This window comes from Macaca fascicularis, chromosome 9 (genome assembly GCF_037993035.2).
Source record: "Macaca fascicularis isolate 582-1 chromosome 9, T2T-MFA8v1.1".
Taxonomy (NCBI): Eukaryota; Metazoa; Chordata; class Mammalia; order Primates; family Cercopithecidae; genus Macaca; species Macaca fascicularis.
Genome location: NC_088383.1, coordinates 59,758,681 through 59,786,472, shown reverse-complemented (window position 1 = coordinate 59,786,472; position 27,792 = coordinate 59,758,681). Strand labels below are relative to the sequence as shown.

Here is a 27,792-nt window from a genome sequence, read left to right as displayed (position 1 = left end):
TATACAGCAAGTTCTTATACATTTCAAATAAAATCAACCATATTTTCTGGCAAGAAAGCGTGGATGTTGGAAATGAATAACAAACTATACACGTTTGGAAATTTAAAAACACACCGGTAAATCTCACAGATTAAATATAAAATAATCAATTTAGTGAACACCTTGAACAAAATAATAGAGAAAATAACAGCCTGAGCAACATAGTGAGATCCCGCCTCTACCAAAAAAAATAAAAATTAGCCCGGCACTGTGGTGTCCCCCTGTAGCCCCTACTCAGAAAGCTGAGGTGGGAGGATTGCTTGAGCTTGGAAAGTTGAGGCTGCAGTGAGCCATGATCACACCATTACTCTCCAACCTGGGCTACAGAGCACAAGACCTTATTTAAAAAAAAAAAAGAAACTTAGGACATACTAAAGCTTGTGTGAAACCCTGAAGCCTTAAATATTCATATTTTAAAAGAAGATTTGAATACTAATAAGCTAATCTAAGTTAGGGAAAGAACAAGGCAGTAAATTCAAGTGAAGTCAAATAGATGATACAGATAAAAGCTAACACTTCTAGAGTTCTTACTCTATTCCAAGCACTGTTCCATGTTCTTCACAAAGATTATCTCATTTAATCTTCCCAAAGCCATATGAGGGGGGTATTGTTATTATGTGCACTTTACAGATGAGGAAACTTAGGCACAAAGAGAAACTTATCCAAGCTTCTATATAATAAGTGTGATAGAATTGGGGTTTGAAATGATGAATTTTTTTTTGAAGATACATTGAAGAGGATTAACAAAGCTGAAAGTTGTTTTTTATGAAAAGGCTAATAAACTATTTGAAAGATTGATCAAGAAAAAATATAAAGTACAAATAATACTGAGGATGTAAAAGGAAGATACAGAAGAAAGTCTTAAAAATAAAATCTTGAATCACTTTATACCAATAAATTTTACAATTTAAATGTCAATTTTCTAGAAAATTATAACAACAAAAATTGACTTAGAGTAAATAGAAAACTTGGATATTTCTATAACTGTTAGAGAAACTGGATTTGTAATTAAAAGAGCCACCCACTTTCATACACTTAGAGATAAACCTTGGGCCCAGATGATCTTTTTTTCTTTTTCTCTTTTTTTTTTTTTTTTAAGGAAAAAAAGCCATTCAGAGACTTCATTTATTATATGAAGAATTAGGGAAAACTTGGTCCCACCATTTTAGGCTATTTTTACAGTAGAAAAAATATTGCACTTTTATGAAAGTTTACTAGGGGCAAATTTCAACTTACCTGTAAAATAGTAATGCCAGCCATGGAGATGGCACTGTAAACCAAAAGGCAGAATGACTAAAGAAACTACTTGAAAATTTAACAATTATCTCTTCAGTATCCTTCCTGCTCCAAGATTTGCTGTGGTCAGTTTTCCAAATGTTAACGACCTGGAAAAAAAGCTCATTGTGTTTAAGACGTATCCCTTCTGAGTCTTGTGATTTGGTGGTTTCTTTATCCAAAACATATCATCCTCTATAAAACTCCCTGATCTTCAGATTTAACTTTTCAGTTTCTTTTTCCAAGTTCTCGTCAGTGGTTTAATGGCTGTATCTGAGCCCCTAAAAGGTAAAGACTCATCCAAACTGTTGAGACTCCTTCTAGGCAGGGGGAATGAGACTATCTGGGTCTGAGATTATGTCATTAAGTTCTTTTTTTTTTTTTTTTTTTTGAAGACAGAGTCTCGCTCTGTCACCCAGGCTGGAGTGCAGTGGTGTGACCTCCACTCATTGCAACCTCCGCCTCTTGGATTCAAGCAATTCTTCTGCCTCAGCCTCCCAAGTAGCTGGGATTATAGGGACCTGCCACCACACCCAGCTAATTATTATATTTTTAGTACAGACAGGGTTTCACCATGTTGGCCAGGCTGGTCTGGAACTCCTGACATCAGGTGATCCGCCTGTCTTGGCCTCCCAGAGTGCTGGCATTACAGGCATGAGCCACTACACCCGGCGTCACTAAGTTCTTTAACCAGAGAGGCTTCGGGTTTCAGACACACAGAAGCATAATTCTGACCATACAAAAACCTCAAAGTTTCTTGTGTCTTCCACCCAAAGTCTCCTTCAAAACTTTAAGTTTCTCTGCCACTTCAGGACACACCTGCACTAGAGACTGACCTAGAAACTTGGTTTGATTTGGCAAATTTTCTGTTAAAGTGCCCGCACTTTTCTTATTAATAACTTAATAACTCCTTAAGTTATTAATAACGTATTAACTCCGCACTTAATAACTCCTACTAGAGTTATTTCTGACCTACTGTATTTACTTTCAGAATTTTCTGAAGCTTTAATCTTTCAGGCAAAGTACTATTTGAAGAACTCTTGAGTATTTACTTTCTGTAAAGGAAGTTCACATGTAGCAGCTTTCTCCTGAGTATCTAATTTGCAATAGCCTAACTGCTCAGTGACATCCACTACTGTCTGTTCTTTGTGTTTGGCATTAGCTTTGAGATCAGCTTTCTTTTTCATTATGCTTTTTTGGTGCAGCTGTGGTCTAATACTTGTTGAATTTGGTCCATTTCCTGGTAGAATGGAGGAAACAAAGTCTGCTCATTATCACTGCTGCTGTCATTATGAGTGCTAGAAGAACTAGATTCATATTGCTTTTCAAAGTGGCTAGGATTGTCTATATCTGATGTTTTAATGGCTTTACTGCATAACTGTACTTCTTTTCCAGAATGGCCACTTTGCCCTTCCTTTAATAGTTGAAAATCAGGATGCCTCTCCCCATACTGGAGTTTTGGGAATTTGTGCTTCAAAAAACTCAGATGCTTAATAACAAAAATTGCTGCAAAAAGACTTTCTTTCAGTAATATCATAGACTTTATTGGTTTTGAAATTTTATATTTAATTCCCAGCTTCTTGTGACATAAAGGATAACCACAGAGTTTGACAAATAGAACGTTCATTCACTACATCGTTGTAGTGAGCAAGTGTAATGAACTTCCTCTTTTAGAAACATCTTCTTGTTTCAAAGTACTTGTCTGTTTAGTACCTGTGGCATTTCGAGAATGGTGGGAGCCCTGGCCTTGCGTAGCCCAGCACAGTCAGCCATAGGGGAGAGTAGTCTGCGGGTCGGGACCAGCTCCAGAGTCTCTCCCCGAGGCCTCATCTCCCTACCTGGCCCAGATTATCTTAAGGGTGAATTGTTTTCAGCTATCCAGGTCGTAGGTATGTCCACATTTACACACGCTGTTCCAGAGAATAGCAAATTAAGGAAAGTTCCTCAGTTTATTGTGACTAGCATAACCTTGATACCAAAACCAAGCGTGGCTAATATGAAATAAATTATTGGCCAATCTTGCTTATGTAAAATCTAACAAGATAGAAGCAAAACAAGTCCAGTAGTATGTTTAAATATTTTATATGTATATATCTCATGTCTACAATGCTGACTGTAATACAGTTCTGACTGAGACTCCACAGTCTGCCTGAGACTCCACAGGTTTAAGGGCGCAGTTCCCAACGAGACTGCCCTTGCTGCAAGTACCAGTTAAAAGTTTGGTGGTCCCCAGACCACCTGTGCTTCCAGTGAACTGGCTGAAAATCTGGGGGTTCCCATGAATCCCCTCAAGTTTGATAATTTATAAAGTGACTGACTGAACTTGGGAAAGCGGTATACTTAAGTTACACTTTAATTATGAAGAATACAGATCAGGACCAGCCAAATGAGATACAGGGAACTGGGAGGGTTCCTAACAAGGAGCTTCTGTGCTCTCTTCTCCTGGAATCATGGTGTGTCACCCTCTTGACACATCAGTATGCTCACCAATCAGGAATCCTACCTGAGCCATGGTGTATGGAGATTTTATATGTAGGTGTAATGGAATAATTTGCCATGTGATTGAACTCAAACCTTCAGTGTTCTCTCCTTTCTTCCTTAGAGGCTTAGCTGGCTCAAACGCCATCCTTCTACACATGGTGGCCTTTCTGGTGAGCAGACCCCTTTCTGAGTCATCTTGTTAGCATAATCTCAGGAATGATCCATGAGGCTCATGGATAACAAAGGCACTCCTCCTACCAAGGAAATTCCATGAATTAAGAGGTTCTCTCCCAAGAACTAGGGTCAAAGACTGAATACATTATTTATTATACAATAATGACAAATTGAAATTATCTCAGGAATCCAAGAATAGCATGTTAATTATCATTGCTTCATAACAGTTTATCCAAAAACTTAATGACGTGAAACCTTAACTTACAAGAATTCAGGAGTAGCCTAGCTGGATGTGGTTCTAATCTTTATGTCTCACAAGGTTGCAGTCAGGAAGTCAGCCGGGGCTACAGTCATCTGAAAGCCTGACTCAGGGAGAATACACTTCCAAGATGGCACACTCACATGGCGTTTGGCAGGAGGCCTCAGTTCTTCACCCCATGGGCCTTCACATAGGCTCCTTGAGTGTCCTCACATTGTGACAGCTGGCTTTCTCCAGAACTAGTGATCCAGAAAAAGCAAGGAGAAAGCTGCAGTGCCTTTTAAGGACCTAGTCATTACTTTTTCTTTTCTTTTCTTTTTTTAATTAAATTGAGATGAGTTAAATTGAGATGGGGTCTTGCTATGCTGACCAGGCTGGTCTCAAACTCTTGGTCTCAAGCAGTCCTCCTGCCTATTCCTCCCAAAGTGCTGTTACTACAGGCAGGAGCCTGTAGTATTTCTTTATCCTGTTTGTTAGAAGGAAGTCACTCAGTTTAACCCATACTCAAAGGAATTAGTTTCCACCTCTTAAAAAGAAGAGTATGAAAGAATTTGTGGACATGTTTATAAACTACCACAGGCTGGGCGCGGTGGCTCAAGCCTGTAATCCCAGCGCTTTGGGAGGCCGAGACAGGTGAATCACGAGGTCAGGAGATCGAGACCATCCTGGCTAACACGGTGAAACCCCGTCTCTACTAAAAAGACAAAAAACTAGCCGGGCGAGGTTGCGTGCGCCTGTAGTCCCAGCTACTTGGGAGGCTGAGGCAGGAGAATGGCGTAAACCTGGGAGGCGGAGCTTGCAGTGAGCTGAGATCCGGCCACTGCACTCCAGCCTGGGCGACAGAGCGAGACTCTGTCTCAGAAAAAAAGAAAAAAAAAAAGAAAAACCACCACCGATGGTTTATTCAAGAAAGTTCTTAATATGAATTAGTATTAATTTATTAATTCATTTGTACATTGAAGGAGAAAAACTCTGTGATCATATCACTAGATGAAGCAAAAGCACTTGATGAAATTTAACTCCATGATGAAACCTCTCAGCAAACTAAGAAGGGAACTTCCTTAATGTGATAAAGACTTTCATTAAATTTATAATTTAGGAACAGTTGACATACCTAATATTTAGGCTTTCTGTACCTAATATGATTTATCTTTCTATTTGTTAAACGTATTCTTTTGTTCTTCAGTATTTTAAAATTGTGCTTATATCAGTGTTTTACATTTGGAATTGCAAAATGATATAATGAAACATGAAGACTGGAAGTCCTCGCTAGAGCAATTAGGCAAGAGAAAGAAATAAAGGGCATCTAAATTGGAAAGGAGGAAGTCGAATCGCCACGCTCATATATGTAGAAGACCCTAAAAGCTTCACCATAAAACTCTTAGAACTGATAAATGAATTTAGTAAGGTTGCAGAATACAAAATCAATATACAAAAATTAGTAGTGTTTCTATACATCAATAATGAACTAGCAGAAAAAGAGAGTAATCCATATACAAAAGCTACCAAAAAATGAAATACATTTGACCAAGGAGTTGAAAAATCTCTACAAGGAAAACCATAAAACACTGATGAAGGAAATTGAAGCAGGCACAAAAAATGGAAAGACATCCATTTTCAAGGATTTGAAGAATTAATACTGTGAAAATGACCATACTACGAAGAACAAGCTATAGATTCAATGCAGTCCCTATCAAAATACCAGTGACAGTCTTCACAGAAATAGAAAAAACAATCCTAAAATTAATATGGGACCACAAAGGACTGCAAATGCCAAAGCAGTTCTGAGCCAAAAGGACAAAGCTAGAGGCATCACACTACCAGACTTCAAGATATACTGCAAAGCTCTAGTAATCAAACAGCATGGTACTGGCATAAAACCAGACAATAGACCAATTGAACAGAATAGAGAACCTAGAAATAAATCCATATATTTATAGCCAGCTGGCAAAGGTGCCAAGAACATGCTTTGGGAAAAAGACAGTCTTCAATAAATGGTGCTGGGAAAACTGGATATACATATGCAGAGTGAAACTGCACCCCTGTCTTCCACCATATACAAAAATAAGCTCTAAATGGATTAAAGACTTAAATATAAGACAAAGGCACCAAAGACAAAGTGAATCATCTATTTTCTTTTATTATTTTTTTTTTAAATATAGAGATGGGGTCTTGCTACGTTGCTCAGGCTGGTCTCAAACTCCTGGGCTCAAGTGATCCTCCTGCCTTGGCCTCTCAGAGTGCTGGGGTTACAGGTGTGAGCCACCAGTGCCCAGCTAAATACTGTATTTTCAGCCCATGTTTGCTTGCATTATGAAGACATTGTTATACTTATTGAAAAGAAGAGGCCGGGAGCGGTGGCTCATGCCTGTAATCCCAGCACTTTGGGAGGCCGAGGCAGGTGGATCACCTGAGGTCAGGAGTTCGAGACCAGCCTGGCCAGCCCCGTCTCTACTAAAAATATAAAAATTAACCAGACTTGCTGGCATGCGCCTGTAGTCCTAGCTACTTGGGAGGCTGAGGCAGGAAAATATCTTGAACCCAGGAGGCGGAGGTTGAGATGAGCCAAGATTGCACCACTGCACTCCAGCCTGGACGACAGAGTGAGACTCATCTCAAAAAAACAAACAAACAAAAGAATTTGCTTATAAGTTGACCCATGTGGTTCCAACCTGTATTGTTCAAAAAAACCAAAACCGCTGTTAGACCTAGAATCCCACTTCTGCAAATCTAACCTACGGTTTTATCTGCCCAAACAACAACAAAAGCATCTCTTCAAGTTTATTTATTGCTGCATTGCTTATACTAAATTGGAAATAATCTAAAATATCCCTCAACATGGTTGTGCACCGTGGTGTGCACCTGTAGTTGGGACTACTTGGGAGACTGAGGCAGTGCAATCTGATTGCACCTGTGAATAGCTGCTGCACTCCAGCCTAGACCAGCATGGCAAGACCTCATCTCTAAGAAGAAAATGTTCATCAACAAGAGAATGGGCAAATATGGCCATAAGGTATTCACAGGATAAAACACTAGATAACAATGAAAATGAATTAAGAAGAACTACAAGTATCCATCATGGAAATACTTCACAGTGTTATGTGAACAAAATTAAAGCATTATACATATAAAAACAGTGAAGTTTTTATATATCTATTGAAAGTTGAACAATATGTAAGGCAATGCTGTTATGTCACTTACAATCCTTTCTTTGAAATGAAAGGCAAGTTGATGTGTGTTTAAACTAGAAATTCCAATAAATCAGAAAGGTACCTGGGCTTAAAGAAAGATGCTAAATGGGGCCGGGCGCCATGGCTCACGCCTGTAATTCCAACACTTTGGGAGGCTGAGGCTGGTGGATCACCTGAGATCAAGAGTTTGAAACCAGCCTGGCCAACATGGTGAAACCCTGTCTCTACTAAAAATACAAAAATAAGCCAAATGTGGTGGCATGCACCTGTAGTCCCAGCTACTTAGGAGGCTGAGGCAGGAGAATTGCTTGAATCTGGGAGGCAGAGATTGCAGTGAGCCGAGATTGTGCCATTGCACTACAGCCTAGGCAACAGAGTGAGACTCCATATCCAAAAAAAAAAAAAGATGCTAAAAGGAAAGCAAGGGCAAGTAAATGTCAAATCCATCTCATGCCATAGAACTACTTTTTTTTTTTTTTTTTTTTTTTTTTTTTGAGGCGGAGTCTTGCTCTGTCGCCCAGGCTGGAGTGCAATGGCACCATCTCAGCTCACTGCAAGCTCCGCCTCCTGGGTTCATGCCATTCTCCTGCCTCAGCCTCCCGAGTAGCTGGGACTACAGGTGCCTGCCACCTCGCCCAGCTAATTTTTTGTATTTTTAGTAGAGACGGGGTTTCACTATGTTAGCCAGGATTCTCGATCTCCTGACCTCATGATCTGCCTGCCTCGGCCTCCCAGCATGCTGGGATTACAGGCATGAGCCACTACACCCAGCCTAGAACTTCTTACAACATCCTAAACCAGTATGTTTCAACCTGAAAAGATGTTCTAATGCAGAATAAAGAAAATGAAGTACAGATATTTCGTTCCCAAGGAGGGAAACTCTTCCTAGGTTCCCAAGTTCATGAACTTCACGTGCATATAGCAGGAATCTGTCATCTTGAGGGAGTTCTTTCTTAAACCTACGGGTTTGTAAGATTTTAGTTTTCTATGCTATCCTTTTTTGGTCATGCTTGTCAAGGAAGAATTGTTAAAATCTATTTTAATACCTTCTGCCCTTATTCAGGGCAGTTAGAGACTTAAATTTTACATACACATACTACCTTTGAACCTTCAGTGTGGTGTTTACATACTGAAAGTTTGCAGTTGAATTTAGATCATGCTTTGAAGTTCCCTTTGTCAGACCACATTGTACCAAAGAAAGACTGCATTTTCTGTCTGTAATTATTTCCATAATTATTTAACTTGGTATAACATGTGGTACTGTAAAAGCATAACCCAAGCCATTGTTTGCCTTAAGCAACATTTTAGATTTGGGGACGTGGTGTTTACTTTTACAAGCCTTTCTTAAGCCCTTTTAATTTATATCTCAAACTTGAGGATATCCATGAAAACAGTGGAAACTTTCTCTTCTCCGGATCTTGACACAAGTCAGGGATGGAAGTGAGCAAAAGGAAGTGGTGTGGTTTTTATATTATTTCAATTGTGTTGAGATAAGGAAATGGGATAGTTTATCCACTGTACTGCTCTTTTGGGAAAGTCTAGTTTGTATATAAAAGTAAAAGGAATTGGCATAACATTTTAATTCCTTCTGCTCTATTCAGTCATTCTCTCAACAAATACTTATTTAGTATCGACTATGTGCTAAGCACTGTTCTGGGTGCTAAAAATATAAAGTGAGTGAAACAGACTAACCCTCCTGGCCTCATGGAGCATATATTCTGGAGCAGGTGGCAGGCAATAAAATACAGAGTAAATTATATCAAATTATATAGGATGACAAATGCTAAAGAGAAGGAAACAGCCAGAAAGAAGAGGAGTGCTAGGTGTTGGGGGGGATGGGTTCTGGATAGATTCTGCAGGTAGAACCAGTGGATTTGATGACGGATAGGAAATGGAATGCGAGAAGGAAAGAGGAATTTGTCAAGAATGACTTGAGATTTTAGGCCTGGTTATATCTATGTAGTGATATTCTAAAAATAAAAATAAAAAAAGATTTTAGACCTGGGACTTTTAAGATTTTACACCAAGTAAAGAGGCTGTTAACGGAGGTGGGAAAGACGGAGGATCTAGCAAATTTGGGAGGGAAGAGGCAAGGAAAGATAAGTGACAAATTGTATAGTTGCTGGTAACATTGTTAAGTCAATTTTTATACTATTTGAGCTGAATTTTTTTTTTTTCCTTTGAGACAGAGTCTCGCTTTGTTGCCCAGGCTGGAATGCAGTGGCACAATCTCAGCTTACTGCAACCTCCACCTCCCAGGTTCAAGCAATTCTCCTGCCTTGGCCTCAGGTAGCTGGGATTACAGGCACCCACCACCATGCCCAGCTAATTTCTGTATTTTTAGCGGAGATGGGGTTTCACCGTGTTGGCCAGGCTGGTCTCAAACTCCATGCTTCAAGTGATCTGCCTGCCTCAGCTTCCCAAAGTGCTGGGATTACAGGCGAGAGCCACTGTGCAGGCCCGAGTTGTCTTAAAAATAGCCCTTATAGCAGCCTATGTCTTCTTTTAAGATGTTAGCAAGTATCTTTTCTGATAAGACATTTATTTGCCTTTATTCAGAATTGCTAATTTTATGCTAATCTGACCCAGAATACTCAAGTGTGCCTTTCCCTTTAATCCTCATATTAGCTATATTAGCTGGAATATTTTTGGTTGTAACAGAAAAATTAACTGTCTCTGACCTTAAAAATGGAATTTATTGGCTCTTAACTGAAGAGTCCCAAAGTAATTCAGGCTTCAGACAAGATTGCTTGAGCAGCTCATTGATGTCTCCCGGGATCTGGCTTCTTTCAGTCTCCTGGCTCTGCCTTCTGGTTCTCCTTCTGGGCCCAACATAGCTGCCAGCAGTTTCTGGGACTGCCTTATTCATATTGAGTCTGAGAAGAGTGACTTTGTCACTGCAGGGCCCGTGAAAGTCCTGAGACTGTTAGACCAGTTCACCCCTGAACTTTTTGTGGTGTGGAAGATAGAATATGCCTAGCGTAGGAGCCTCTACTCCTGAGATCTTAGGGGAAATCTTTGCATCCTGAATTTAAAAAAAAAAATTTAAATAGATACATAAGTGGAAATAAATGATTGATTTTTTAAAATTGCTTTTGCATTTTACAAGCACCATGGTTAACACAGCAAAAACAATTCCTCTTTAAAGCGGTCAGGTGGGAAGGGAAAAAAAGTAAGGTTGTATTCGGACATTAGTTTGATCAAGATAATTTTTCTTCTTAGAGATTTAATATTGTTGCCACTTGACCAGCTGGAACTACAAAGAAACCATTAGATAATAATGGTTATATGATTATATAATAATAAGTATGATAGTTATATATACTAGGCCAGAATTAGTGTTTCTCTACAAATTGACCAAGCAGTGACGAAGAAAAATTACCTTCTCCTGCCCCCACAAAACAAGAACCAGTGTTTCTCAACAAGGAGAGTACTGTTAGCATTTGGTTAAGACAGTTCTTTATTTTGAAGGATTGTCCCTGCACATTGTGTTTTCTATCCTGCTCCCTGGTCAAACCGTATGTCCTGTCATATCCTAGACATTATTCCAACCAAAAAGTCACCTGCATTTTTTAGATCCTCTTAGGAGGGGGTGGTAACCCAGCCACTGCTGATGCCTGAGGGGAGTGCAAAGTGGGGTTTTTGAGGAGCTGGGACTGAGACCCTGAGGAGTAGGCACCACTGGGCCTAAAAGGATTCCATGGGGTTGATTCTGGGAGTGTGGAAGGAAGGAGAGTGTACATTGCTGCTGCCAGTTGAATGCCAGTGGCATTCAGGCAACTGACAGGAACAGCGAACCAAATCGGGGAAAAGAAAGTCCCTTCTCCCCTCTTCCAGCTTTCTCTAGTTCCCCAGTTGGCAGAGCCTCTCAGGAGCCAGCTGGTGAAGGACATATTGTCAGCAGCATCCCAGCTCCAGCGTCAGAAAGCAGAGTCTATAGATAGAAGAGGGGCCTTTTTTTTTTTTTTTTTTTTTTTTTGGCTGAAAAGCAATAGTGTAAAAAGGGACACAGTACTTTCTGTTTTTTAATCTCATTACTTTCCTGCCAGCACCTTAACATGCAGTAACAAGTGGAATTTGGGCTTTGTCAGCAGCAAACCTGCCACTTACTAGTTGTGTTAATTTGGGCAAGTTTCTTTCTTTTTCTTTCTTTCTTTTTTTTCTTTTTTTGAGACAGAGTCTCGCACTGTCACCTGAGCTGGAGTGCAGTGGTGCGATCTCGACTCACCGCAATTTCTACCTCTCGGGTTCAAGCGATTCTCCTGCCTCAGCCTCCCGAGTAACTGGGTTTACAGGCACCTGCCACCACGCCTGGCTAATTCTTTGTATTTTTAGTAGAGACAGGGTTTTCACTATGTTGGCCAGGCTGCTCTCCAGTGCCTGACCTCAAGAGCCACTATGCCTGGCCAACTTGGGCAAGTTTCTTAACTTTGCGCTTCCCTTTTTTTTTTTTTTAGCAGAGTTATGAAGATGAAAAAAGATCTTACAGAGTTCAATAAAAAATAACTTCGACTTTCTCATTTAACATATGTGCTCATGGTATACCCGACAAAACGCTGCACTTTGGATTAGAAAACCTGGGTGTTAGTTTGTCATATATACTAGCTACATGGAATTCAGCAAGTTATTTATCTCCCTGAACCAATCCTTTCTCTGTAAGTAGGAATGATTTTATTTACTGTAAGGATCAAAGAGATGGGATAATGCATGTAAAACTAATTTGTAAGTTATAAAAATCACAGTGATGATAGGATGCTAAACAGGTACCATTAAATACCACCACATACCTGAGTTTCTCTGATTTAATCTGCACAAAAGACCTTGATCATCTGTTTTATGCTAGACTCTGAACTCTTTACCACCACATTAAACTCTTTTCTCCCTATTCAATTTACCAGTACAGGTTGAGCATCCCTAATCCAAAAATCTGAAATCTGAAATAAAACGTGAAGCTTTTTGAGTGTCGACGTGACGCTCAAAGGAAATGCTCATTGGGGTGTTCTGGATTTCACAGTTTTGGATTTGAGTTGCTGAACCAGTAAGTATAGATAGTGCAAATATTACAGATTTAAAAAATCAAAAATCCAAAACGCTTCTGGTCCCAAGCATTTCTGATAAGGAGTACTCAACTTGTACCCATAGTATGCCTATGGGGTGACCAAACCCTCTCCCCTTCCAGACAGTTCTGTAATAACTGATTCACTTCACCTGTTTTTAGTCATGTGTGCGTGTTCTAGAGGAGAAACAGAAGAGTAACACCTAGGCCTCTTAAATAAACAGCTGACAAACATTACGAATCTCTTCAAAGTACAGATATGTCAAAGATTGCTGTATAGTTCAGTCTAGTTGTAATTGTAAGATTTTTGTTGTTGTTTAATACAGTTATACAAACAAAAAACTTTGGAGAAACTAGATTAGGGAATTTGTAGTACAAGGTTGAATGATGTTTTGAAAACAGATTATCTATTTGAAGAATGTTTCAGAAACCTGGAAACATTTCTTTTGCATCTAATATTGAGGTCCTGGTGAAGGATATAAAACACACAAATGCATCAACTAACATCAACTATATATAATGCTATACTAGATTGTCTTGATTCTCTGGTCCTGGAAGAGTTTATACTTGTGTTGGAGAAACTATCTTGGCACAGAAGAAAAGTGAAGGATTTGATTGGGCAGGGACAGTTGAACAGAAATACGAAGGTTAAATATGGGCTTGTTTTGATTATTAATTAATAATTGAGCATGGGGGAAAGGTGGAGTTGGAAAGTCATATCAGGGGTAGCAATGAAATTGGTAACTTCAAAGTGATGGAGACGTGACGGTGGAAGTGTTACACAGTGGAACTTCCCTATCCCTGTTTTAGGTCATCACTTAAGTTGCGTGGTTGGCTTTCTTTGGTCCTGGCCCACGGGCATTATTGTAAAACTTTCTAAAAGACCCTGTTAGGAATATCTTACCCATAGCAAGATCTGACAGCATGGACGCCAAGGCAGGCATTTCAGTAAGATTTCTGTGTATTACCTCAGATGCACTCAGACAACTCTTTAAGCAAGTTATTTTCTTCAGGGTTTATGTTTAGATTTGGGGGATATTGTTTTCTACACTGATGTAAATAACTGCGAGTGATGTTGCTTCGGTTGTACAAGTGTGTATTCTTCTAAGGATTGATGGGGAGGAGTGTAGAGATCGGGAAGGAATGGATGAGTTGCTTGTTAAGGGAAAAGATGATATTCTTATGCTAATCCAGGCCCTGGATCAGGAGCAGAGCAGCCATGCGAACAATGGCCTTGGAGCCAGGAAGTCTGCAGTGAGTCTATTCCTTCTCAGAAAGCTTGTCAGACCCGGCGCCTGGAGCTGCCTGGGGGGAGGGACCCCTGGAAAGGGGAGTTTTCTCCTTGCTATTTTATGGAATTGGCTGCTGGCCAGCTTGTTGGAAATTCCCAAACTTCTCTACTAGAAAGTGAAAATCAAGGGTGGGGGGCTTAACGGGAAGAGGAAAGAATGACTTTAGTCTGTTTTTTCAGCTGACTTCAGCCTTTTCCTGGGTTTTTTTTTTTTTTTTAAAGTTCCAATTGCACTGTTGGTTCAGTTGTCTTGCTGTTTGAGAAGCCTTAAAATCTTTTACTTAAAAAAGAAATTATTTATATTTGAGTAATTCTGCCTTAATGTTATTTTCCTGTAAAGAAATGGTACCAGTCTGTGTATATAGCAAGGGGAAGTAAATTTATTTAGATGCCTATTTTGTCTGACTATTCAATAGCTTTTAAATGGCAGCATGATTTTAAAATTTTGATTATGCTGCATGTCAAATATGTGCATCTCCTCATTTTCTTCACGTTGCAAGATATTTTTAATTTAATGTAAAAATTCTGATGAATCATTTAGGAATTAAAAAATATGTTTTATCGTTAGACGTTATATAATTTTAAGAATGATTGCAGCCGGGCACGGTGGCTCACACCTGTAATCCCAGCACTTTGGGAGGCCGAGGTGGACGGATAGCCTGAGGTCAGGAGTTCAAGACCAACCTGGCCAACATGGCGAAACCCTGTCTCTACTGAAAATAGAAAAATTAGTTGGGCATGGTGGTGTGTACCTGTAGTCCCAGCTACTCCGAGGCTGAAGCAGGAGAATCGTTTGAACCCATGAGGTGAAGGTTGCAGTGAGCAGAGGTTGCACCACTGCAGTCCAGCCTGGGCAAGAGAGCAAGACTTTGTCTCAAAAAAAAAAAAAAAGGCTGGGCGTGGTGGCTCATGCCTATAATCCCAGCACTTTGGGAGGCAGAGGCGGGAGGATCACCTGAGGTTGGGAGTTTGAGACCAGCCTGACCAACATGGAGAAACTTCGTCTCTACTAGTAATACAAAAATTAGCCGGGCATGATGGTGCATGCCTGTAATTCCAGCTACTCGGGATGCTGAGGCAGGAGAATTGCTTGAACCCAGGAGGTGGAGGTTGCGGTGAGCCGAGATCACGCCATTGCACTCCAGCCTGGGCAACAAGAGCGAAACTCTGTCTCAAAAAAAAAAAATTGTTGAAAAATAAGATTAATATTTTGCTATGTGATTATAGAAACAGTTAATATGAGACAAAGGAGAAGTGCTCAGTTATTAATAATTACATCTATTTGTTGAAATGTTTACTGAGATGTAATATTACTAACTCCTTTGAGTTGGAGTTAGTAATATCTCTATTTTGTGGCAAAGGAAACGGAGACCTGGATATCTTAAGTAATTCCCCAAAATCACACAGCAAATAAATACTGGAGCTGATTTTTAAAAATTATTTATATTTTATTATTTTTCCTCACTTTCCCTTGCCCTACATTTAATCCATTGCTAAGTACCGCTGAGTTTTTTTTGAGACAAGCCTCGTTCTGTTGCCCAGGCTGGAGTGCAGTGGCATAATCAAAGCTCACTGCAGCCTTGAACCCCTGGGTTAAAGAGATCCTCCCACCTCAGCCTCCCTAGTATCTGGGACTACAGGTATGCACCACCATGCCCAGCTAATTTTTTAAAGTTTTTTGTACAGATGAGGTCTTGTAGTGTTTCCCAGGCTGGTGTTGAACTCCAGACCTCAAGTGATTCTCCCACCTCAGTCTTCCAAAGTGCTGAGATTACAGGTGTGAGCCACATAGCCAGCCAAAAATTATTTTTGAAGTATAGCATGAGTCCATCCACTAGACCACTGCCACCTATCCTTTTTTTTTTTTTAATTCACCCATCTGCACATGGATTCTGCCCTAATCTTAACCACCATTGTCATTCTCCTAAATTTTCACAATATTCTGCTTACTGATCTGTTTGCTTTTGCCGTTATCCCCTCCAGTCCATTACATAGAATTCAGATGATGCCCACTTAGGCTTAAATCCCAAGTCCTTCATATGCCCTTGCCTGATCTGGTCTTTGTCTTCTCTGCCTCTTCACCCTCATCTCCCACTACACTATCTCTTATTCTCAACATTTCAGACATCGTTCTCGCTTTGCTTTTCTCTCCCTCAAGATCTTTGCCCAGGGTGTTCCCTGTGCTTAGAACATCCCTTCTTTCTTTGCCTGGCTGACTCTTTATTTTTCAGATCTCAACTTAAAGGTCACTTCTCAGCATTGATTCCCTTTCCCCTCCATCTGGATTAGAGGGGGGTCACTGCCCCTATTCCTTCAGGACCTGGCCCTTTTCTTCCTTTGCACTTACCACGAGTTATGATTGTGTATCATTTGTGTTTTCTTGTTTTGTGTCTTGAGTATCTTAATTGTTTTGTTTAATGACTCTGAACTCCATGAAGGCTGGGACTGTTTGGCTCTAAACAGTGTATTCTTGGTATCTAATACAGAATCATGCATAGTACAGACAATAAACATTTAGTGAGTACATTAATAATTCAATGGTAAGAACACTGTTTCCACAGGACTCCAACGTTTGAAGGGATAACATAGATTATTTAGTCTAGGGCCGGGCTTAATGGCTCACGCCTGTAATCCCAGCACTTTGGGAGGTTTAGGTGGGTGGATTGCTTGAGTCCAGGAGTTCAAGACCAGCCTGGGCAACATGGCAAAACCCCATCTCTGCAGAAAACACAAAATTAGCCAGGCTTGGTGAGATGTGCTTGTGGTCCCAGCTACTCAGGAGGCTAAGGTGGGAGGATTGCCTGGAGCCCAGGAGGCAGTGAGCTGAGATTGTACCTCTGCACTTCAGCCTTGGCAACAGAGTAAGACCCTGCCTCCAAAAAAAAAAAAAAAAAAATTTAGTCCAGTCTCCCTTTCTATCACGTTGGTCATGTCTTTGACAAAGGTGCACTCAAACTTTATTCCTTATGTACTCTGTGAGCAAAACCCCTGGGTTCCTTTGGTTGTATCTCAAGTGGAGTGGTTGCTATGTCCTTTGCATTCCTGTCATTCTTCTCTCAAGTGCTTAGGAGGCCTGGCCAGGTGGAATAAAGTAAGATGGTTGTCCTCTTTGATTACTGCAGCATTTCCCTTCATTCTCAGACTGCATGCATGTCTTAGCAGTCGTCATCAATGCCAATGCGTGTTGAGCTCGTAGTCAGGGAAGATTTGATGGCTGTTCTCCATACAAGTGATCACAGCTTTTTTTGTCTATAAAAATTTCTTGCAGATTGGATTGTCATGGATAGCACCTGTCAGTGGCTTCCTTTGCCAGGTTGGCAAGTGTGTTATAAACATGGATTAGAGGAGGGAACTTCTATTTAGCACCTACTGTGTACCGGGCTCTCCTAAATAGTCTAAAATGTGTATTTACATTGTATAATATATATAAAATCAGGCAGGGAAGTATAGGATAGTTGTTAACATGTAGAATCTGGAATCAGACCTCCTTGATATTAATTATGACTCTACTTACCTGTTGTGTGAGCTTTGATAAGTTCCTTAAAGTCGACCTGCCTGTTTCTTCATCTGTAAAATTAAAATAATAATTTAACCTTTAAATAAGTTGGTTGATGGTTTGATAACTTAATATATGCAAAGCATTTATGACAGTACTGGCACATAGAGGTTAATATGTGTTAGCTATTATTTTATATGAGTTCCTTAATTTAAAAAATGTTTACATTTATTTAATTTATTTTAAAAATTGTTTTAAATATGTGCTTGCTATTATCTCATTTGGTTCTCAAAATAACTGTCAGCTAATAAGTATCACTCCAGATTTGTTTGTTTGTTAAAATGGGGTCTTGCTCTATTGCTGAGGCTGGAGTGCAGTGGCTCTTAACTGTTGTGATCACAGTGCATTGTAGCCTGGAATTTCTGGGCTCAAGTGATCCTGTTTGAGCCCAGGATTACAGCTGAGATTACAGGCGGTCGCCACCACAGTTGGCCTCATTCCAGTTTTAAAGATGAGGAAACTTATTCAGAGAGGTTAAGTTAAAGGCAGATCCAGAATTTGAGCTTGTGCCAGGGTAGCAGGGTCATGGATGTTTTTGTGGAAGGAATCACACACAGCCCTTTCCTCTGACAGGGAAAGCACTTAGAGTCTTGTGGCCAGCCAGCTCTGCAGGATGCCTTGGTTGTAGCTCTAATGAGGCAAGGCCACATATTAGCTTTAAATAAACTGATGAGGAAACAGTGACAATGAAAGATGTAACATGGCATAGTGGTCAGTCTCCTGCCCAAGACTGAGCTCCTTGCAGCAGGAGCAACCATACTCATATTCGTATTTCTGGTACCTAACACTGGGTCGGTAATATGTACTCTAGATGCAGGCCAGTTGGAGTGGTTCATACCTGTAATCTCAGCACTCTGGGAGGAGGCCAAGGCCACAGGATTGCTTGAGGCCAGGAGTTTGAGACCAGCCTGGGCAACATAGTGAGTCCCCCTGCCCCCACCCCTATTAAATTAAAAAAAAAATGTTGGTGAATAAGTGAGTAAATTAATAAGTGAAAATTTGGAGAGGGGTGGAGACCTAGCAAGGGAGGCAGGACCAAAGCCAGGGTTTCTGGCATGGTCACTGGAGAGTGGTAGCCAGTGGAGGAGGAGGAGCAAGCAAGAAAGATGTGGGTTTGATTTAGACAGGTGATTTAGAGTGTGATTCTAGTAGGAATATTTAATGGGAAAATTGAAATGAGGAAGAGAGATTAGGATTGGAAATACACTGGAAACTTCTCTTGAATTTGAAACCTGAAACATGTATCCTTAGAATGACAGTTGAATTATTTCAAGAAGTTTTCAAAGAAATGCTGTTAAATCATGTGACAAACATTATTCTATAGTTACTTTAGACTTTACATCTTTTTCTCTCAGCATTATGTGATGGGAAACAATTTCATATTAGAGAGATAAGAGATTGCAGGGATTTTTAGAACTAAGCCACATATAAAATACACGTATAAATGATACCTTACTGTAAACGTTCTTTGCCTCAGTACTGTAAATAACTTTGGAGAGCTAATTAAAGTGAAAATTCTTAGGTAGATATTATAAAATAAAAAGCTCGGGTTATTAATGTAGACATCACACCAGGGTCATTGTGTCATAGATAAGCAAAATCTTTGTCATTCAGGAATAGTTCAAGCTGAAAGTCAGTAAAGTCAAACCACCTGAAACAATGGGATGGGGGTAAAGTAGAATGATATTTATCTTGATACTAACTAGCCTTTTTCCCCATTATTTATTTAACAATTTTACTTTGAGGCCTTTAAAAGTTCACTGTCTGTATCACCAAACCTTAATTGGAGAGGTTATGTTTCGTGTCATCCATATTAGAAGTTCAATTTTATCTTAATAAAGTCAAATTTGCAATATTTTAGTAAATAATTTTTTTAAGATACCGCTTTTTTCCTTTTTTTCTTTTCCCCTTCCCTTCCCTTCCCTTCCCTTTTTTCTTCCCTTTTTTCTTCCCTTTTCCCTCCCCTCCCCTCCCCTCCCCTTTGATGGAGTCTCACTCTGTTGCCCAGGCTAGAGTACAGTGGCACGATCTTGGCTCACTGCAAGCTCTGCCTCCTGGGTTCATGCCATTCTCCTGCCTCAGCCTCTTGAGTAGCTGGGACTACAGGTGCCCGCCACCACGCCTGGCTAATTTTTTTGTATTTTTAGTAGAGACTTTTTCACTGTGTTAGCCAGGATGGTCTCGATCTCCTGACCTCATGATCGGCCCGCCTCAGCCTCCCAAAGTGTTGGGTGTTGGGATTACAGGCGTGAGCCACCGCGCCTGGCCTTCTTTTTTTTTTGAGATGGAGTCTCGCTCTGTCGCCCGGGCTGGAGTGCAGTGGCACAATCTGCAGTCTCGGCTCACTGCAACCTCCATCTCCTGGGTTCAAGCGATTCTCCTGCCGCAGCCTCCTGAGTAGCTGGGATTACAGGTGCCCGTCACCATGCCTGGCTGATTTCTTGTATTTTTAGTAGAGATGGGGTTTCACCATGCTGGCCAGGCTGGTCTTGAACTCCTGACTTCAGGTGAGCGCCCACCTTGACCTCCTAAAGTGCTGGGATTACAGGTGTGAGCCACCGCACCTGGCTCCCTTTTTTTTTTTTTTTCCTTTAATGATGAAGCATACTCTACAAATATGTGTAATATTCGCCTGGCACGGTGGCTGACACCTATAATCCCAGCATTTTGGGAGGCTGAGGTGGGCGGATCACCTGAGGTCAGGAGTTTGAGACTAGCCTGGCCAACATGGTGAAATCCTGTCTCTACTAAAAATACAAAAATTAGCCGAGTGTAGTGGCGCACATCTGTAATCCCAGCTACTCAGCAGACTGAGGCAGGAGAATCACTTGAACCTGGGAGGTGGAGGTTGCAGTGAGTCAAGATGGCGCTGTTGCACTCCAGCCTGGGTGACAAGAGCAAAACTCCATCTCAGATAAAATAAAATAAAATGAATAAATATGTGTAATTTTCTAGGTCAGCTTCTTTTTCTATCTATAGAATAAATTATTTATTACAAAGACGGTATTTTCATTATATCTACTAGCATTTACAAGAATGTTGATGGTTACCTTTATGTTTTAAATTTGACTTTTCCTGTTTAAGTCTTAATATATTTGGGAATTTTCATGTTATTAATAAAATAATTACTTTAGAACAGCCAGAAAAGACTATTGAGATTGTTTAATATACTTCCCTTGTTGTACATATGGCTTATCTGAGATCAGGAGAGGTTGCAGCCTTTTACTAAATTATTTGAAGTTTGAAATTATAGTGCCTAAAAAAAAAAAAAAAAGGGCAAAGATAGCTTTAATCTTTTAAAATGTATTTCGTTGTTTAAAGGTGTGTTTGGGCATTTGTTTCCCTTTTAGTTTTTGAAAATTTTCCAGAATTCAGTTGTATTCCTTACCTTTTAAATGTTTTTGTCTTTCAGGAGTCATAGGAAAGCAGTGGGAGTTGAAGTCATTGTCAAGTGCTTGCAATCTTTTACAAGAAAATCTCACTGAATGATAGTCATTTTAAATTGGTGAAGTAGCAAGACCAATTATTAAAGGTGACAATACACAGGAAACATTACAGTTGAACAATGACTCAGCTATATATTTACATCAGATTATTGGGAGCCTATCTCTTCATCATTTCTCATGTTCAAGGTAAATCAGTGTTCATTTTAGTAATGTATTTCTGTATATAAAAAGCACCATTTCTTGCTTCTGTTCTTTCTACTCATCCCTGTTTGAATAGTTCCTAAAGCACAGCTTTTAGGAAAGAAGCAAAGATGAAACACATGCCAAATAATTTTTTAACTTGGCTGTGATGGAAACATTTTCAAGTGTTTTTGAAATCTCATTCTCTCTGAGTCTATCTTCTCCTTCACAACATAGGCATGATGATACACAGCATTAGGTCTTGTGAGGATTAAATGAGATAAAGTATGTAAAGCCACCTCAGTTCGTGGCTGAAAGATATTCCAGACTGAGCTTCAAAATTCCTCTCTCCTTTAAAATACAATCAGGAGCAAATGTAAATAATAATTTAAAAATCATTTTATTGGCTAGGCACGGTGGCTCACACCTGTAATCCCAGCACTTTGGGAGGCCGAGGTGGGCAGATCATGAGGTCAGGAGTTCAAGACCAGCCTGGGCAAAATGGCAAACCCTCGTCTTTACCAAAAAATACAAAAACTAGCTAGGTGTGATGACGGGTGCCTGTAATCCCAGCTACTAGGGAGGTTGAGTCAGGAGAATCACTTGAATCCCAGGAGGCGGAGGCTGCAGTGAGCCGAGATCGTACCACTGCACTCTAGCCTGGGCGACAGAGCAAGACTCTGTCCCCATGCACCCCCCCCCCCAGAAAAATTTCATTTTATTGTTGTCAAAAGACGTTAGAAAGATAACTGGCACTTGTCTATGCTGAATACTAAAATTTCTTCATAGAGCACTGACAGTTTGTTTATGACCAATAATGTAATTTTGCTACTATGTGTTCACAACTCAGAACTCCCAAACAGGAAGTTATTGTGATGACTTTTAGGACCAGATGGCCTGTGTTTGCACATAAGCTTTTTCCTGTATGGTTTAAGTAGGATTATATTTTAAGCTGAAAAGACAGTACTGTTTTGCAAGAGGATTTTAGATAAAACTTACTGGATGTCTTCATACTCAAGTTTTTTACTTCACAGGTTGCTTTTTCCTAACGTTTTATTCGCAGTGATCTGGATTAATATCTGCTGTTAAAAAGAAACATGATTAACATCATAAAGCTTTTGATATTTTCTTTTTCTGTTTTTGTTTTTTGAGACGGAGTCTTTCTTGCCCAGGCTGGAGTACAGTGGCGCCATCTCGGCTCACTGCAAGCTCTGCCTCCTGAGTTCACACCATTCTCCTGCCTCAGCCTCCCGAGTAGCTGGGATTACAGGTGCCCACCACCACGCCCGGCTAATTTTTTGTATTTTTAGTAGAGACAGGGTTTCACCATGTTAGCCAGGATGGTCTCAATCTCCTGATCTCGTGATCCACCCTCTTTGGCCTCCCAAAGTGCTGGGATTACAGGTGTGAGCCACTGCGCCCGGCCGGTATTTTCATCTTAAAGCACAAACAGAATGAAATCTATAGCTTCTTTTTTATTTTGCCTTGGTATTATAATCATATCCTTAGTATTAACATGCTTGGAATACAGAGCCTTCAGCAAAAGCCACTTTTACTTGTGAAACACCGAATTATTTAGTACAATACCTTTACTTCAATATCCGTGACATGCCTTGTTGATCAGCATCAACCAAAGCTGCTATAGTTTTAAAGATGAGTTAAATTCATAGTAATATTATATTTGCTACCTCACTCCCAGGTAATCTCCATTTTGGCATAAGTTTTTTAAAATTCTGTTTAGATCACACATAGGCAATATGATACAAAATTCTCAGTCCTTGCCCCAATTCACGTTGTTCTATAATAAACTTTTGTTAGATGGAATAAGTTGGTAATTAGTTACTATGTAAAAGCAAAAGATCTTATTAAGAATTACATTTCTGCCGGGCGCGGTGGCTCACACCTGTAATCCCAGCACTTTGGGAGGCCGAGGCGGGCGGATCACAAGGTCAGGAGATCGAGACCACGGTGAAACCCCGTCTCTACTAAAAATACAAAAAATTAGCCGGGCGCGGTGGCGGGCGCCTGTAGTCCCAGCTACTTGGGAGGCTGAGGCAGGAGAATGGCGTGAACCCGGGAGGCGGAGCTTGCAGTGAGCCGAGATCGTGCCACTGCACTCTAGGCTGGGCGACAGAGCAAGACTCTGTCTCAAAAAAAAAAAAAAAAGAATTACATTTCTCTGATAAAGAGTGGAATTTGTTACATTTCCTTTCAAAAAAATTATTTTGATAGTTGCTTCAAATAACATAAAAATGTTTGCTCTTAAAGCTAAAACCAATGTAGAAAAGTTATTTCTTAGAGATCATTAGGAAGGATTGTAGAAGGGTATTAATGGAAATAACTTTTGACTTTAGCTCTAGCTTTATCTTGTTTTGAATTGTGTCTCAGGAAAATAAACTTACCTGTACCTTGGTTTCCTTGATGTAAAATAGAAATAATAATGCTTATCCTAGATACAAACAAGAATGTTTTGACCATCAACTGTTAGGGTATAAATTTAAGTGCTTTACATTGAGATAAAGTTTGAATAGAAAAATGAGTCATCTGATATTAACAGCTGATAGATACTTTTTTTTTTTTTTTAAGACGTGGTCACAATTTTTACAGCAGGATATATTAATATTGGGTAGATATTTAGTCCCTTTTTTGAATTTTGTCACAAATTTCAGAAATGGATTTTAGCTTTAAGTAACTAATAATGACTTCAATAGAGATTTATTTTTAACATGGGTGGTAGATGTTTGCTGTTCATTCAATTATTGAGTAGTGTCAAGGCTGACATGTCTGTAATTTTCTTGATGTTTCCCTTGTGGTTCCCAAGTGGCTACTATTATCTGCATTTGAGGCAGGTAAAACGGGGAAAGGGTCAGCATTGGCCTCAACTAGACCTGATACCAGGAAAGCAAAAGTATCACAGGTTTTATCATAAGTCCTAATCATTCTCATAGCAAGAGCTACTGGAAAACAGAGAAACGGTATTGTCACAGTTGGCTTAATCTGTATCCATTGCCTAGGGCTGGATGTGTTGTTCTCCCAAACAAAATCAGAGTTTGGTTAGCTGGGAAAAGGGGAAAAATAGGTATCAATTGGGCAACTAAAAGGGTCTGGGAGAGATTTAATTTCTTCCATCAATTAGAATGTTTTCCTCTACAAACAATTTTTAAAAAATTTAAAAGAGCTTAAGCATGACATTTTGGGTTAGGTGATTTTTGTTTTTTTAAAAAGACGTGAACAATAAGGAGAATGTAGTAACACACAAGAAGTCTGGATATAAGGGGACTGTAGTTGATTATGTGGCTCATCAAGACCCACCTTCTTTGTCTTTTCAACTGTGCCATCTCTAAATGTCAGGTTAGCCACAGTGTCACAGTGTGGCTGCCGAGAGACCAGACATCACAAGCAGATGAGGTAAGCTTGAATTGACAATGCTCAGTTAAAGAAGAGGGACATCTATTTGTATCTCTTTTTAATTGATAAATCTTTCCCCAATCACTCATCCTCTCCCCAACAGACTTCCTTCTCATCTTAGTGGCCAAAATTCATTGTATGCTCTTATGTTAAATCACTGGCAAGGGGAATGGAACTAAAATTGTTGGATTAGACCAACAATTATCTCTGCTGAGAGTAGAGGGCTGCGCTTCCCTGAATCACATGGGGGAGGGGCAGACCCTTAATGTGTGTGTACATGTGCACATGCCTGTTGCCAGCAAGGGAAGGAGGGGAAGAATAAGAGTATCTGTTGCCGGGTACCACATTTGTCAACCTGACGTCATACATATGCTAAAATGCTCATGTTGCTATGAAATTTTCAGTTCCTTTTCAAAGGGTTCTATACCCCAGAGTTGCATCCATGTAGTACACGCAGCTACTAATCCAGGACTTGTGGCTGGTGCGAAGCCCTCTCCTTCAGGTCCAGGTGCCTCTTCAGGGTCCAGCAGTGTGTGGCTAAAAGCAGTTATCAGTGCACAGTATACCCAGTATCCAGTGACAAAAATGAAGTGGGATTAAGTACTATATAAAACTCCCATTCAGAGGAAGAAAAATTGGAAACAACCTCAGTATTCACTGCTCCATAGCATGTAGATTAATGATGCTTAGCCTGTTTGTCAGCCTCTAGTTTTATTTTCTGGGAGGATTTGCCTTCTCTCTGGTGTTTCTTGGCTAGTGTTTCTGCCTTCATGGTCACATATGAGATGGAATTAGTGGATGATGATCTTTGTGGAGACTGAACAGCTTTAGCAGCCTGCTTTCTGTTAGTATGGAGGTCTGATTACTGGAAATTGTCCTATGGATTGAAAACTCACAGTCTGACTGAGTCAGCCTGGGATATCTTTGGCAGTGCAGTTCCCATAAAGTTGTAGTAGTCCTACATTCTATTTTCTTTGGTCTCTTTGTTTTCGTTCCATTAAACAGTTAAATATCTTGTCTAGATTTGTGTTCTGAGAATTTCTGACCTAGCCACTGGCCTCTGCTTTGCCCGTTCTCCTGGCCTTTGGTTTAATGACCTCCGCTCTGAGGCCCTCTGCTCCTTTCCCATGCTAGAAAATGACCTGCTTTATTTGGTATCATAGCACTTATCTATGAATAAATATTAAAATAGTACCAAATGTCAGTATTTATTCGTCTTTATTGTCTTTCTCTGTCCAAGACTGTAAGCTTTAATATATATGGGACTTTGTTTTGTTTACTCTTCTAGTCACCCAGGGCTTAAAACCGTGGCTAGCACTGTGTACTCAGTACATTTTTGTTTAATGGATGAATACAGTTAAAGTGAAAAGAGCAAGTTGCAAAACTACTTTTTTCGCCATATATTTTTACACTGACCAACCCATTAGCAACAAGCACCTGTAACAACCCATTTGTAGTATCTGATTATCTTTTTTCACTAAGGATCTAGAACTCCTTGGAGAAATCACTAAGTTTAAGTTTGTCAGGGAAAGAGCAAGGTGATCTTGGTATCTTGGCCAGAAAGCAAGGAGAAAAGTTCAAAGGATTCAGTGACCGGGTTGAATTGGACACGAATTGCAGTGGATTCAAACAAATCAAATATGTTTAAATCCATGTGTTTGTAATGACACTTTAGAAAAAAACTAGTTAGGGCTGGAGGCTGTGACTTAAACCTGTACATGCCAGCACTTTGGGAGGCCAAGGCAGGAGGATAACTTGAGCCTCAAGAGTTTGAGACCATCCATGGCTAAACTGGGAGCCCCTTTAAAAAAAAAAAAAAAAGAGTTTGAGACCAGCCTGGGCAACATAGAGCTGGTCTTTACAAAAAAAAATTTTTTTAATTAGCTGGGTGTGGTGGTGTGTGCCTGTATTCCTGGATGAGGGGGGAGGATCACTTGAGTCCAGGAGCTTGAGGCTACAGTGAGCCATGATCATGCCACTGCACTCTAGTCTGGGCAGCAGAGCAAGACTCTGTCTCTAAAAAAGAAAACAACTAGTTCAAGTCATTAATTTTGAAAATTGGTAAATAGAGGGGGAAATCAAGCATTAATCTTGCCTTTCTAATATGAACTGTGCCACCTGTATCCAATTAGTAGGTGAGGGAAAGCATCTCATAGATGTATTCCAAGTCATAAAAAAGAAGAGAAATGATAGGATTAGATACATTATTTTATACTATGCTAATTGAACTAGTGAATCTAGACCTTAAAAACAGAGATAAGCAGACATTTGGTTCTCTCCTCCCCACAACATGCAGAGCAGCTGCATTTCAGCGCTCAATAGACACATGTGGCTTGTGGCTATCATATTGGACAGCACAGTTCTCGAGCTAACTACCATTTACAAAATCCATAGAGAACAAGAGGACATGTTAAATGATGCCAGGAGGATGTGATCAGAAATTCCAGACTGTGGTAAATGCTATACTGGTAAATACTGGACAAGTTACCCAGTGTCTTCAAGTAAATCTCAAGGTCAGGAAGAGGAAGAAGAAACTGGTAGATTAAGAGACTTGGAGACAACCAGGTGTGATGTGTGAACCTTATTTGGATCCTGACTCAAGGAAACTACTAAAGCAATTTGTAACATTTATGATACAATTAGAAATTAGAAAGCAATTTATAACATAATTGGACATTTGAACATTGCCTTGATGTTTGATAATATTGGTAAGGATAAGGAATTACTATTAATTTTTTAGATGTGATAATTGTGTTTGTTTTTTTTTAAGTCCTTATCTTTTAGAGATACACATTGAAATATTACAGATAAAAGGACATATCTGGTATTAGCTTCATAATTATATGAAAGGGGGAAGGAGTGAAACAAGAAGGGCCATAAATTGATCATCATAAAAGCTGGGCTATATGGGTGCGTGTGGGTTCATTGTACAGTTTTCTCTACTTTTATAAAAGGTTTCTGGCTGGGTGCGGTGGCTCATGAGTTCGAGACCAGCCTGGCCAACATGGTGAAACCCTGTCTCTACTAAAAATACAAAAATTGGTGGGACATGGTGGCATGTGCCTGTAGTTGCAGCTACTCAGGAGGCTGAGATGGGAGGATCACTTGAACCGGGGAGGCGGAGGTTGCAGTGAGTCGAGTCTGGGCCACTGAACTCCACCCTGGGAAACAGAGAGAGACCCTGTCTCAAAAAAATAAAAAGTTTTCTGGAAGAATATATGTAAATGAATAGAAAAAGGACAAGAAGCGTATACACCAAACAGATAACAGTGGTTATGTTTAAGGAGTGGGAGGGGGATTAGATGGGCCCAAAGAGGCCTTTTTGGTTTACTTGTAGGGTTCAATATATATATATATATATATATTTGGATCCTATGAGAATACATTCTTATTTTAAACTACTTACAGAAAAAAAAAAAAAAACAACAACAACAAG

The 27,792-nt window shown here is 40.0% G+C and overlaps 1 protein-coding gene and 1 pseudogene across 8 annotated transcripts in view; one reads left to right on the top strand and one right to left on the bottom strand.

The window, feature by feature from the left end:
* The window catches only part of BMPR1A (bone morphogenetic protein receptor type 1A), a 167,480-nt gene that overhangs the window by 94,014 nt on the left and 45,674 nt on the right, over positions 1-27,792 (top strand). For 7 of the 8 annotated variants that reach the window (XM_065520764.2, XM_074001646.1, XM_065520766.2 and 4 more), the window contains one exon: positions 20,735-20,954. The exons of the other annotated variant lie outside the window; for it this stretch is intronic. In XM_065520764.2, coding sequence (XP_065376836.1) covers positions 20,888-20,954 — 67 coding nt within the window. In that variant the 5' untranslated portion in view covers positions 20,735-20,887. The remainder of the gene's footprint in view (positions 1-20,734; positions 20,955-27,792) is intronic. 8 annotated transcript variants of the gene reach the window in all.
* On the bottom strand, positions 2,154-3,087 carry LOC102118175 (putative RNA polymerase II subunit B1 CTD phosphatase RPAP2 pseudogene; annotated as a pseudogene).